The 12,172-nt window shown below is 39.2% G+C and overlaps 1 protein-coding gene across 3 annotated transcripts in view; it reads left to right on the top strand.

Moving 5' to 3' along the window:
• Positions 1-12,172, top strand: part of VEPH1 (ventricular zone expressed PH domain containing 1) — a 207,599-nt gene that overhangs the window by 177,355 nt on the left and 18,072 nt on the right. For all 3 annotated transcript variants that reach the window (XM_069473045.1, XM_069473046.1, XM_069473044.1), the window contains one exon: positions 4,322-4,439. In XM_069473045.1, the coding sequence (XP_069329146.1) occupies positions 4,322-4,439 (118 nt within the window). The remainder of the gene's footprint in view (positions 1-4,321; positions 4,440-12,172) is intronic.

The raw sequence follows: 12,172 nt of genomic DNA on the forward strand, positions 1-12,172 counted from the left end.
GTGAAGGTGCATTTCCATTTTCTTCTGTGAGGAATCCTGTAGACCCAGTGAATCAGCTTCTTACTTCCTTGGAATGCAGGACTGTGTCCCCTTCATCTTCTTATCCATAGTTCCTGACACCAAGTGCTATGAATACAAGCATTATAAATTGAGTTCAATAGAAATATTTTTTAGAAATTGAAAGACACAAAAACTTGAATTATAGCATGGATATTCTTTTAAGTCTCCTTGCCAGTTTATGCAACATACATCATTTTTTACAAGACACTATGCCTGTGCAATGTAAGACAATATAAAGATGAGCTGTTAGTTATATTCCCTCAATAGATTTATTTCACACCCTGGATTCCATATAGTTAGAGTATGTGCACTAGAAATAATGATAAAGACATAAATTCTTTATTATTATGTGAAAATATTGGTGATTTTAAAAAATCTTGTTTCTATTTCTTGAAACACACTTAAAATATATGCCTGGAGTGATCTTATTAACCACAGGCACACAGAGAACACAAGGCAATCCTATGTTTGATATTTATACACAAATAGCTTTAGGACAGAATTTAAATGCACCAAAACCCAAAGTTCTTCCAGATGTATCCTTTCGCTGATTTCTGGAAAAATACTTCAGAACACCTTCTCTCAGTAGGTAGACCATGCTGTAAGACCCAGAGGCCACTATGCACTTTTACAGAATCAACTGGCGTTGACTCATGCTGTCATTTGATAGCAACATAATCTTGTAACTATCCTCTCATCTTTCTGTGCTGCCTGACTTATACTTTTTACATAGCCTTCCAAATTCCTACTCCCATTAATGACATTTTTTCTAAAACTGAAGAAACATTCATTTAACCAATTGTTTAAAAAGATCATTTTCCCTCCAGTGACTTTTCACCTTCTTGAACTAAATGATGCTTGTCAGGAAAATCCTTCTTAGTGCATGCCTACTATGGATTATGTACCTTTTATTGAGTCAATGGAAATTATTTGAGCTTCAATATTTTTCAAGTTTTATTGAGGCATGATTTGGAATGTAGTTAGGAGAATGTGATTCCTCTAAATAGAATCATCATTTTCACTGAGAGTTGGCTGACAGGGTGTCACTTTCCCTTCCTCTTCATGGCACAATCTCCGTAATAGCTTTCAATGCTGCATAACAGATCCTCACAAACCTAGCAACTTAAAACAACACGTATTTATTATATCACAGTTTCAGAGCGTCAGGACTACAGTTGTGACTTAGCTGGGTATCCCACCCAAGGTCTCACAAGAATATAGTCAAGGTATGGCTGGTTTGTGTTCTCATTTAGAGGTTAAAATGGGAAGGGTCTGCCTTCAAACTCACTCAGGTTGTTGGCAGAAACCATTTCTTTGCTGTTGTGGAACTGAAGGCCTTATTTGCTTACTGGCTATCAGCTAAAGGTTGCCTTTAGGTCCCAGAGGCCACCCATAGTTCCCTGTAGTTCATAACATGGCAGCCTGCTTCTTCAAGGCCAGCAGGGAAGTTTCCGTATGCATCTGCTAGCAAGATGGGTCGTGTGTGTGTGTATGTGTGTGTGTAATAATAATGGGATTGACATCCCATCACCTTAGACGTATTCATGGTTAGAAACAAGTCATAGGACCCTCCTACACTCAAGGAGAAGGGATCTACAAGCATGAACATCAGGAGGTGAAAGTTATTGGGAGGTCACCCAGGGTCTGTTTGCCACAATCTCATTAGAACTGAAATGCTTAGGGAGTGATTTAGAGTTAGATATAAATTATTTGTACCACTCTTCCAGAGTCTAGTTGTCTTAAAGGAAATTTATAATTCTGTAAACAAGTTGATTTTTCTTCTCTTGTTTAAAAAAAAAAAAAAAATAGTAGCCATATAACAATTCTTAGGCAAGGCCTGGGGAAGCTATAGAGCCTAAAAGGGCAAAGAAGATAAGTAGAAGAGAGAAATAATGACCTTAAGCTCATTTAAGAGGTCAAAATTCTAAAAATTTAGGTATCACTGGTTGTTAGTTTGTGTTTGCTTGCTTTGCAATTTATTTTGCTTTGATTTTCCACAAATTTGAAACTATATGCATTTCATCTGTCTCTCTATTCAAAGTTGGCTGTTGTTACCAACTTCAAGAGTTCATAGAACTACCATGTATCTTCTTAACTCAGTTCCCTTTGCACAACACCTAAATCCTCTGAAGAGGTAAGCCTGCTTTTGGCTTCAGAACCTGAACACTGGGATATGGCTTGCCATCTGTCTTAAACTTTTTAAGTAACTTTTTGCCAAGACAAGTGTGGATTATAGGCAACAACCTGGGATGTTTCTGGTCTCAAAACAAAAAAAAAAAAATTGAGGAACCCCTAAGTATTATTTTAAGTACTTTGTTTGCTAGTAGTGTTTGTGGTGAATGAAAAATTGATCCTTAATTGTGTAGGAAACAAAGAAGTGATCTGCATGCCAACCGCCAAGTACAGACTTCAGAGACTTAGCAGTTTTGAAACTGATATTTATGAACATCTGCTTTTTCTCCATAAATTTTAATATGGAGTTCATCCTTTGAAACCTACAAAACTCCCCAGTGCTTCTTCAGTCTTTATCTTGGGGAACATGCATTTTTTAAAAAAGTCTCCTTTATCTCCATTGTACATATTCAAAATCACTTTTGTTAAACAACTTTCCTATATACACAGTGCCTATTGGAATGCCCATAATATGGTTTGAAATATTAGTAACCTAGAATGCTGTATTCAGTATATTGAGCCTCCAAATTCTCCAATCCTAGAACACAAGTCATAATAGTCTTAATAAAGGATAATGAAAAATATTTATTTCTAGTCCCAGTATACGCCTTTCATTATTCCACAAAGATGTATTTAGTGCTCGCTATGCGACAGGCCACTTTTAGCTGCTAAGGTTACAGTGGGCAGCACAACAGAAAATTCCTGTCCTCACTGTGTTTATGTTCCAGGGAGTGTAAATATTCTCTAAAAAGAATTCCCTTTAAATTTTCATATAGTTTGTTGGAAAACAGGCTTTGCACTGGGCTTGCAAAACAATGTTAATCCATTCCTGATGCTGGACTAGGCTCTGGGGGTACAACTGTGAATGAAGTATTTGTGTATCTGCTCTCAAGGATCTTATAGTTGGGCATACTTCTCACCTCTATCAAAAAATGTAGAACTGGGAGTCAGGAGCTTTGGTATAGGATCTGGGAAGCCACTTGACCATTCTCTATTTAGCTCCATTATAAGCCGTGCAAACAGTACCTATGCTACTTGGCTCTTGAGAATACTAAGAACTGTTACTATAGGTAGTGAAGATAAGAGCATGTAGGCCAGAAGAAAGGAAATAAAACCACAGCTGAACAGAGGACAAATACATTAAGTCGGCTGGGCACATGCAAGACTAGCAAGAACATTAAATCTCTCTTAGGAGGAGTAATCTTATAAGAGTGCAGTTCTGACCACCCTGTACCAAAGGATACAAGTTATTTACATAATAGGAAAGGCTCAGGAGGACAGTACAGCTATTTAATTTGGTTAGGCTAATAGTTTTCCATCCATATACAGTCTAGTGGAACCTCTCTCCTCTGTCTCTTAAACAAGAGCATATTGGCAGAGTACCACAGGGCACATAAAACATGGGCAGTCTTCTTGATCATCAATTTTACTTAACCATTTGGAGAAAAAAAAAGTTAACTAATTTACTGATAAATAATGTAAGGCATTACCTTCCATTAAAACCAATACAGCTATATTAAGAAATAGCATGCAAAATTTGCATAGACTTTTAAGATAAAGCATAAGGCTAAAACAGTGCTGGAGGCAAGGGCTGAGAGATTAAGCCCACCCCCATATTTTCCATCAGCTCCCTATGAAGCCAACCTAATAAAAATGATATTTTTATATGGATAACTGGTTCATAATTTCATATAAAATGTAAATAAAAGACAAATCCCCCAGCAGCACTTCTTTTAGCCACACTGCCATTTGGATAGCCCTCCTTTTTAGAAAATCTGGAGCTGCCGCTAGATGCAAGAACATCCTGGGCACTTCAGACTCTGACACCTCAGCCCCCCACCCCTGACACCCAGCTCTGGAGGCCCTGCTCACTCCCTCTGCATTTATGAGTCCTCCCATGGAAGAGTTGGAGCGGACTGCTTTTTTCCAAGACTGGCCAAGAGAAGTTGTTTTCAATGCTCCCTCTTGACCCTTAGTACTGAGACTGGGCATTGGCCATCCTGATTCCACATCCCCTTTTTCCATCCTCAGAATGCTATGTAGCAGGCAGATCAGCTTATATTCTTTGTGCATTGTGTTCCTGAAACAGGATCTGGACCAGGTACAGCTCCATCTGGAAGAAGTGAGGTTCTTTGACGTGTTTGGCTTCAGCGAAACAGCAGGAGCATGGCAATGCTTCATGTGCAACAACCCTGAAAAAGCAACTGGTGAGAGACTCCCCCTTGCTGCTAAGAACGATTTGTGGCCCTTGGATTTACAGGGATCTGCAAGTCCTGCTGTTCTAGCTGGCCTTCCTCTTGCATAAACATCCTAAGTTGTAATAACGTGCAGGGTTGTGCCTGATCTCCTCTGCTTCATGCTGAGAAAGGCGTCTCACCAAAGTGGTCATGAGAAAAAGGGAAGATGTTGGAAAGGAGAGAGAAACAGTCCCTTACCTCTATGCGGTTATCAAGAAAGCAGTTTGGGCCATTTTGCCCTAAAAGCATTCTCCATTTCACCCAAATGACCCTGAGGGTTAGAAAAAAACAAGCATTCTGTCAAGGGGTGTTCCAGAACCTCAAAGAAATGAGACCATGCTAAATGAGTGAATGAGCACACAGACCATGTTGTCTCATAGCCATCCCTAATCTGTTGCTTCATGATTGAACTGTGTAAAAAGCAAAACATTAAAGAGGAAGGAATTATTTGAGGAATAACCACATGGTTGGTTATTTACCCTTCCCCTTCCTTTCTACTGCTCAAGGAATTTGGTCTACTGACCTTGACTAAAAATAATAATTGTTAGTGAATATGAGCCAAGCCCTATGTTAAACATATGAGATACCTCATCTCATTTAATCAGTCCTTGCAATAATCTTATGAGGAAAGCACTGATATTATCTCTGTTTTACTGATGGGGAAACTGAGGCACAGAAACATTTGGTAACTGCCCAAGATCACACTGGTAATAAATTAACAGCACCAGGATTTGTACCCAACCTGACTCGAAAGCCCAAGCTTCTAACCATTTCACCATTCTGGCTCCTGGTTACACTTGGCACAATCTGACCAGTGGAAATAGATTCATAAGAAGCCTATATCCAAAAAGTTATGCTGTCATTGGAAATGGAATATTTCATCACTCATCTGTCCTCTGAGAGGAGAGAGTTCTCAATGCTGCCACTGCTTGGGAACTGCAGTTTAGACCAAGGGAGCAATGTTAAACACTGCTGAACACAAAGCCACTTTGGAAATGAGCCATCCTCTGGAAAGCCATTGATTGTACCACCTGTACCTGGTCCTTTAATTTTAGGTTTTTATGCATCTTAAAGATTACCTATTGTGGCAGGTCTATCCTCTCGTTAACTGCCAAGATGTTGAGGCTGAATTGAAAAAGTGTATTTGTTTGGCCAGATGGAGATGTGAGGGGCTCACGGAGAAGTACCAATTAAAATGTATTACCCCACGGAAAAGGTGTGGATGGCAGACACTGGCAGTTAGGATGCCAGCCTTTGTGAGGCACCGATTGTGGGCTGATTACAGAGTCTGGATTGAGCTGGTGCCAGAGTGAACACCCAATTTTTAAAAAGTAATTCAAGCAAATAAGGAATTGGGGAATTGACTGTCTCCATTATAAAACTTTCTAATTAGACCTTATTTCACGTATGAAAAAGAGCATAAAAGAAACTTTATTTGCAAGCTAGTGAAATAAGGTACTTACCTTAGGTGGCTCTGAGAGGCCCTTAAGAGTTTTCACTCCAAGCAAGCGGAGTCTTCAGTTCAATAAATATTTAATCATATCTGGCTGAGGAAGGCCTCAGAAAAGGGGCTGAAAGCTGAAAACACAAAATGTTCCTTTAATATATGTTTTCTCAAATTCACTGCCATGCACTTAAAAAGTACATTTTGCACATTCACTCTTTCTTATTTGTGTTTCTCATAGTTAAATATAGACTGAGAATATATAGCTATAAAAATTCAAACAAGGCCAAACATTTTATGGCAGAACATATTGCATCAAAATGTTTGGCCCTGAAAACTTCAGTGGGTTTGGATTTCTCTGTTCATTTCCTTTTGCTACATGAAAGGGAATTTGAGTTTGAGAGAAATCCCATTTTAAACTGTTTTTTTTTTTCACCAAAACACTTTGACTTCTTGAAAAGTTTATGGAGGTTGTTGATTTCATCTTCTTTTTTATGTAAACATAAATTATATGTTTAATCTAAGTGAAAGGTCTAACATAATACTGCTGCCAAATATGTTATTCATGGAGATGGTATTTGCATTCATGTTCTGCTTAAATTCAAAGCTTAAAGATGATCAAGACATAGGAATAAATGTTTTATTGGTTATACGTAGATAGCATAGTGTTTGCAATCCCATTTTTCATTTATGCAATGCATATTTGTTGCATTGGTTGAGTAGCTTCTACAGGTTGACCCTTGGAATAGAAATATGAATTAGGTACAATGTCTCTGCTGTGAAAGGGATTCACAATCCAGTTAGGGCCAGAAGGTATATGAGAAAATCTACCATACTACCTTGTATGTTTTTAGCATATGATAAATATTCGTTGAGTGAATGAATGAATGAATAATATTTAGAAATGGCAAAGTCAAATGTTCTTGAATATTAAAATGTGTTATTCCAAGATTGTGATTATGTGCCAATAATATCAAATACGTCATTATACCATACTCAGGGTATTTTGAATCTGGCAAATGGAGGTCAGTGTGATTTCCTCTTTGAATATTTTTTATTTTATTTATTTATTTAGTTAGTTTTATTTTTTTGAGACAGAGTCTCACTCTGTTTCCCAGGGCTAGAGTGCCGTGGTGTCAGCCTAGTTCACAGCAACCTCACACTCCTGGCCTCAAGTGATCCTCCTGCCTCAGCCTCCTGAGTAGCTGGGACTGCAGGCATGCGCCACCATGCCTGGCTAATTTTTTCTATATATTTTTAATCATCCAGTTAATTTCTTTCTATTTTTTAGTAGAGACGGGTCTCACTCTTGCTCAAGCTGGTCTCGAACTCCTGACCTCGAGCTATCCTCCTGCCTCTGCCTCCCAGAGTGCTAGGATGACAGGCATGAGCCACCACGCCCAGCCTGAATATTTTTTAAAAACTACGGCCCAGCATCTCTGTGAATGAGGAAGAAACATGAAGCAATTAGAGAATTTCAATTAGACATCAGGAAAGACATCCAAAATATCAAACAGTATACAGACTAAGCCATGGGACTCCTTCAGAACTGACATCACATCAGCTGACTTGCATGGTCACCTCACATATATTTCCCTCCTCAGGTAAAAGTCTCATTACCATCTTCCCACCAACTTCACCATCAACACACAGAAATTCACAGGACCTTTATGTCTGGTGATCAATAAAACATTTTTTATCTAATTAAATACAGATAAAGTCAGAGGGAATAAAATGCTATAATAGTGTAGAGGCCCTGAAATGATTATAATTGCTAGCATTTACCATTCTAAATTGATCTCAGCATATATGCTGACATTTACATGCATTTTTCTCATTTTTGTCACCATTATTAACACCATTTTACAGATGAGAAAACTGAAAAACAGAGAGATTAGGTAATTTCCCCAAGGTCACACAGCTACCCAGCAGTGGAACCAGGATTTTAATCCAGACAGGTTGATTCTAGAACCTGAAATTTCAACCTCTAGGGCAAATCCAAGTTAAGGATATGGAATATTGGAAATTCCAAGAATAATAATTCCATAGTGTTACAATATATGATAAATACCTCGAGGCAGGTTTAATTTTTAGAAGTGATCTACCTCTTCAATGACTTATTGCACCTAAAGAAGAGCAGAGACTGGTATGATAACATGTGGGGAGTTATTACTTACAGGAAATGATTACATTAGAAGCTATTTTCAATCCCTCCAATTGCTGATTCAGTTTCTGATAATCATTTTATAAAAGTACAGAGTATAAGATTATAAAATCACTTTAATAACTCAATAATCCTTAGAGACTTGCCTTGTGGTGTTTATTGCAAATCCCATTACTCCATATGAATGAGAAAATAGAGATTGAGCAAGTAGATTTAACAGAACAGAACTTATTTCTGGAAAACCAAGCAAATCCCCGTTATCAGTTGCCCTTGAGTCTTGGAACTGCACAGTGCATGTTAACAGTAAGAGTTAGTCAGCTGGTCCGTCCTGGAACACATCTGGCTTTCTATTCAGTCACATTTTTTTTTAAGCGAGAGGAAGAACTAGGTCGTGACTTTCACTCTTATTCTCGAGACACATGGGATGCCTTTGTTCTTACACCCTCCAAAAACAACTTCGAGTTTTGGCACTCATGTACTCCTCTATAAATCTGAGCAATCCCATGTGATTACTCTCTTAGTCACCAGCATTTAGAATTTGAGTGTGATCATCAGTAGGAGGTCTCCTTAGGTTCTGAAAGAAAATGAAAGAATTTTTTCATGCAACCTTTTATCATGATTCCTCTTTAGAATTTGATTTCAAATGTTGTTATAAGAATATGATGTCCATTATATAACATGAGCAAATAGAGATGGTTTCAAAATGATGGTATGAGAAAGGCGTCCTCTGTCCAGAGATTTTCTTCAGACGGTAGAAACGACTAGTACCAGTAGCTGTGGCTCTCCTGGGAGGGGCACTCTTCATGTGAGCTGGATGACTTTCTGCTCCAGATGCCAGCGTGAAAACGGACTAACTGACCTCTGAAAGGACCCATCCTGTAAGGCCACAAATAGCCCCGTGAGTCCATTAATATGAAACTTTTCCATTTAATTTTAGTGTCAACTCTCACAGAACTTTAGAACTGATGAAAGAAAATCCTGTTTGGATTTAGGCAATGGTAGGTTTGTCTTCCCTCTTAGCACAGACATCAGAGCGCTGACTTATACGCTAAATGTTGGTAGAGTACCCAAAACAATGCAATGCTTGCTGTAAGATAACCACGTTTTTCACATTTCTGTACTGTTAGTGACTATTGAATAGGTGTTGATTACATAAAATTGAACCCCAGCTTTTTGTTCAAAGATACTTTGAATTACTCAGTGACAAAACAAGTATGCACTTATGAACTCAGATGATTTATTATCCTGAAACCTTCTTCCTTTTTCCCCTGTCCCCATCTTCCATCTTCCTGTTCTATGCCTCCGTGGCATGGGCATTTCTCTCTCTGTTAAACTTCCCACACACTCTCATTCTCTCTCTCTCTCTCTCTCTCTCCCTCCCCCCGCCCCACACACATATGGACACGCATATACACACTACTCCCAAGCAGAGTAACTTCCTCTCCTCCGTCCCATCTTTCTGTCCCCTGCCCCAACTTCCATACTGCACATGACACATGGCCATCAATCTCCCCCACTAGACTGTACAGGAGGAAGAACCATAGATTATTCATCTTTGTATGTCCTATCTAGTGCCTGGCACATAATATAGTGTTTAATAAGCATTGGCAAATAGATGGATGACAGAGTAATTCATGAATCACATAAGTGATAAGATAATTATGGAAGAAAATAGGATTTGTTTTGAAATGCCACTTTAAAATCTAACTTTAAAAAATGTAATACTTTCTCAAAATTAAAAATAATCAAAAATAATCTAACTGAATTGAACCTTTGAAATAGCATATGTTGGAAAATAAGCTTTCATAAAAAGAAATTGTTGCTGTGTACAAGGTTTCAACATGTTATAGAAACCCAATTTTAATATTATACTAAAATGTGTCAATATGCACATACACACAGAGCCCATGGTAAACTCGCTAATAACTTGTGAGCCTTGATGGGAAACAAGCTAAGATCAATGATCTAACACCCCCCAGGGGTTAACTTCCATTTTTCATTGAGCAACATTTTCCTATTCTTTCTGCCTTCCCATATTGGGTCAACAATCTTATCTTGACATTGGGTAAGAGTGTCTGATAGGCCTTATATTTGCAGCAAAACATTAGTCACTCTGTGATTATCCACAAACAAATCACTACACATGAAGGTATGTCCTTTTCCACAGGGAGAACAAGCTGAGTCAAGCTAATACATGGATGAGGAGAAGCTTTGGAAGGGCAGACTAAAGTGAGCAAACCAGTCTCATCATCATACAGGCTTAAGATGACATTGATTTCAAGAATTTTTGTTCAGTTTTTAAAATAAAGCACTTAGTATATTTTTAAAAGAGCTCTAGTCATCACCTTTAAGAGTAATCTTAATTTTTTTGTTTACCTATATAAATATATTAGGAATAAATTTTTTTCAGCTGCAAACGCAACCATTTAAAAGACATATTGTGGCCGGGCGCAGTGGCTCACACCTGTAATCCTAGCACTCTGGGAGGCCGAGGCAGACGGATTGTTTGAGCTCAGGAGTTTGAGACCAGCCTGAGCAAGAGCAAGACCCCATCTCTACCAAAAATAGAAGGAAAATTATATGGACAGATAAAAATATATAGAGAAAAATTAGCCAGGCATGGTGGCACGTGCCTGTAGTCCCAGCTACCCAGGAGGCTGAGGCAGAAGGATTGCTTGAGCCCAGGAGTTTGAGGTTGCTATGAGCTAGGCTGATGCCACGGTGCTCTAGCCCAGGCAACAGAGTGAGGCTCTGTCTCTAGATAAATAAATAAACGACATATTGGTGCTTTTTAGCAGTCACATAAAGTCATCAAATATCTCTATAGGGTAGTTATATTCCTATTCTCTCAGAAACTTCATAGTAGTGATTAATCTTTTTCTCTTCTCTATTCAATTTCTGCTTCCAGCTGAACCCTCCCATTAGCGTTTAAACATATTCAAGTGGCTTAACCTCTCCCTTCCCTCCACCTACTGCCTTATTTCTCACCTTGCCTTTAAAGCCAAGAGAATTGTCCCTCTCCCCACTTCTTGTCTCCTCCTCCTCATGACCCAACCCTCTAATCTGGTTCTAACCCCATCATCTCTCTCTACAGACATCAGCAACCTGCAAGTTATCCATGAACTGGACATGTTTCAGTCCTCATGCTACTTGCCTCTTAGCAGCATTCGATTTTGCTGACCTATTCCTCCTCCTTAAAACATTCTCTTTGTTTAGTTTCTGTGAGACAATCCTCCTGTGGTTCCCTTCTACTCCCTAGACACTCCTTCTCAGCCTCCATTCTGAGCCCACTTGCCTTTACCCAGCTACTCATTGTTGGGTTAACTCTCTTCTCCTCACCATACACTCTTTCCCCAACCAAGTTCACTGGTTTTACAGCAGCAGTAGCCACCTCTGTGAGACAACTTCCAAATACATCTATGCCATCCAATCCTCTTCTTGAACACCAGATTTATATCTCCCACCATCTACTTGACTGCTTCTAAGATACCTCTAACTCAGTTCATTTAAATTAAAAGTCAGGATTATCTTTCCTTTGCTCCCCCAAAACACTTGATCTTCTTCCAGCATTCCTTAGCTCGGCAAAACAACGTTACTCAATCTGTTGCACCAGCCAGAGACCCACTGCCCTCCCCTTCACCTGCATCCAATCTACCACCCCAAATTTGAGGATTTTACTTTCTAAATTGCTCTCAAATCTGTCCACCTCTCTCCACAGCCCTAGTGCAAGCTGCCATCACCTCTTACCTAAAATAATGACAATAGCCTCCTCCTTGAACTACTCTGGACTCTTCCAATCTGCCTCCCACACTACAGCCAGAAGCACAAATCTGATGATGCCACCCCTTGAGTGAAATCTTACATAACTTCCCATAGCTCTTAGCTTAAAGGCCAAACTGCATAACATGCTGTTCACGGTCTCACATGGGATGGTCTCTCCCAGCCTCTCCAGCTTCATCTTGCCCTGCATGCCGTCTTCTCTCTCTCTGGTCTGCCCAGAAGAACCTTCTTTCAATTTCCCACACTCCCCACGCTTCTTCCTACCACCAGGCTGTTATATGTGATTTTTCTTCTACCTGGAATTCCCTTTCTCCC

Source organism: Eulemur rufifrons, chromosome 7 (genome assembly GCF_041146395.1).
Source record: "Eulemur rufifrons isolate Redbay chromosome 7, OSU_ERuf_1, whole genome shotgun sequence".
NCBI classification, from domain to species: Eukaryota; Metazoa; Chordata; class Mammalia; order Primates; family Lemuridae; genus Eulemur; species Eulemur rufifrons.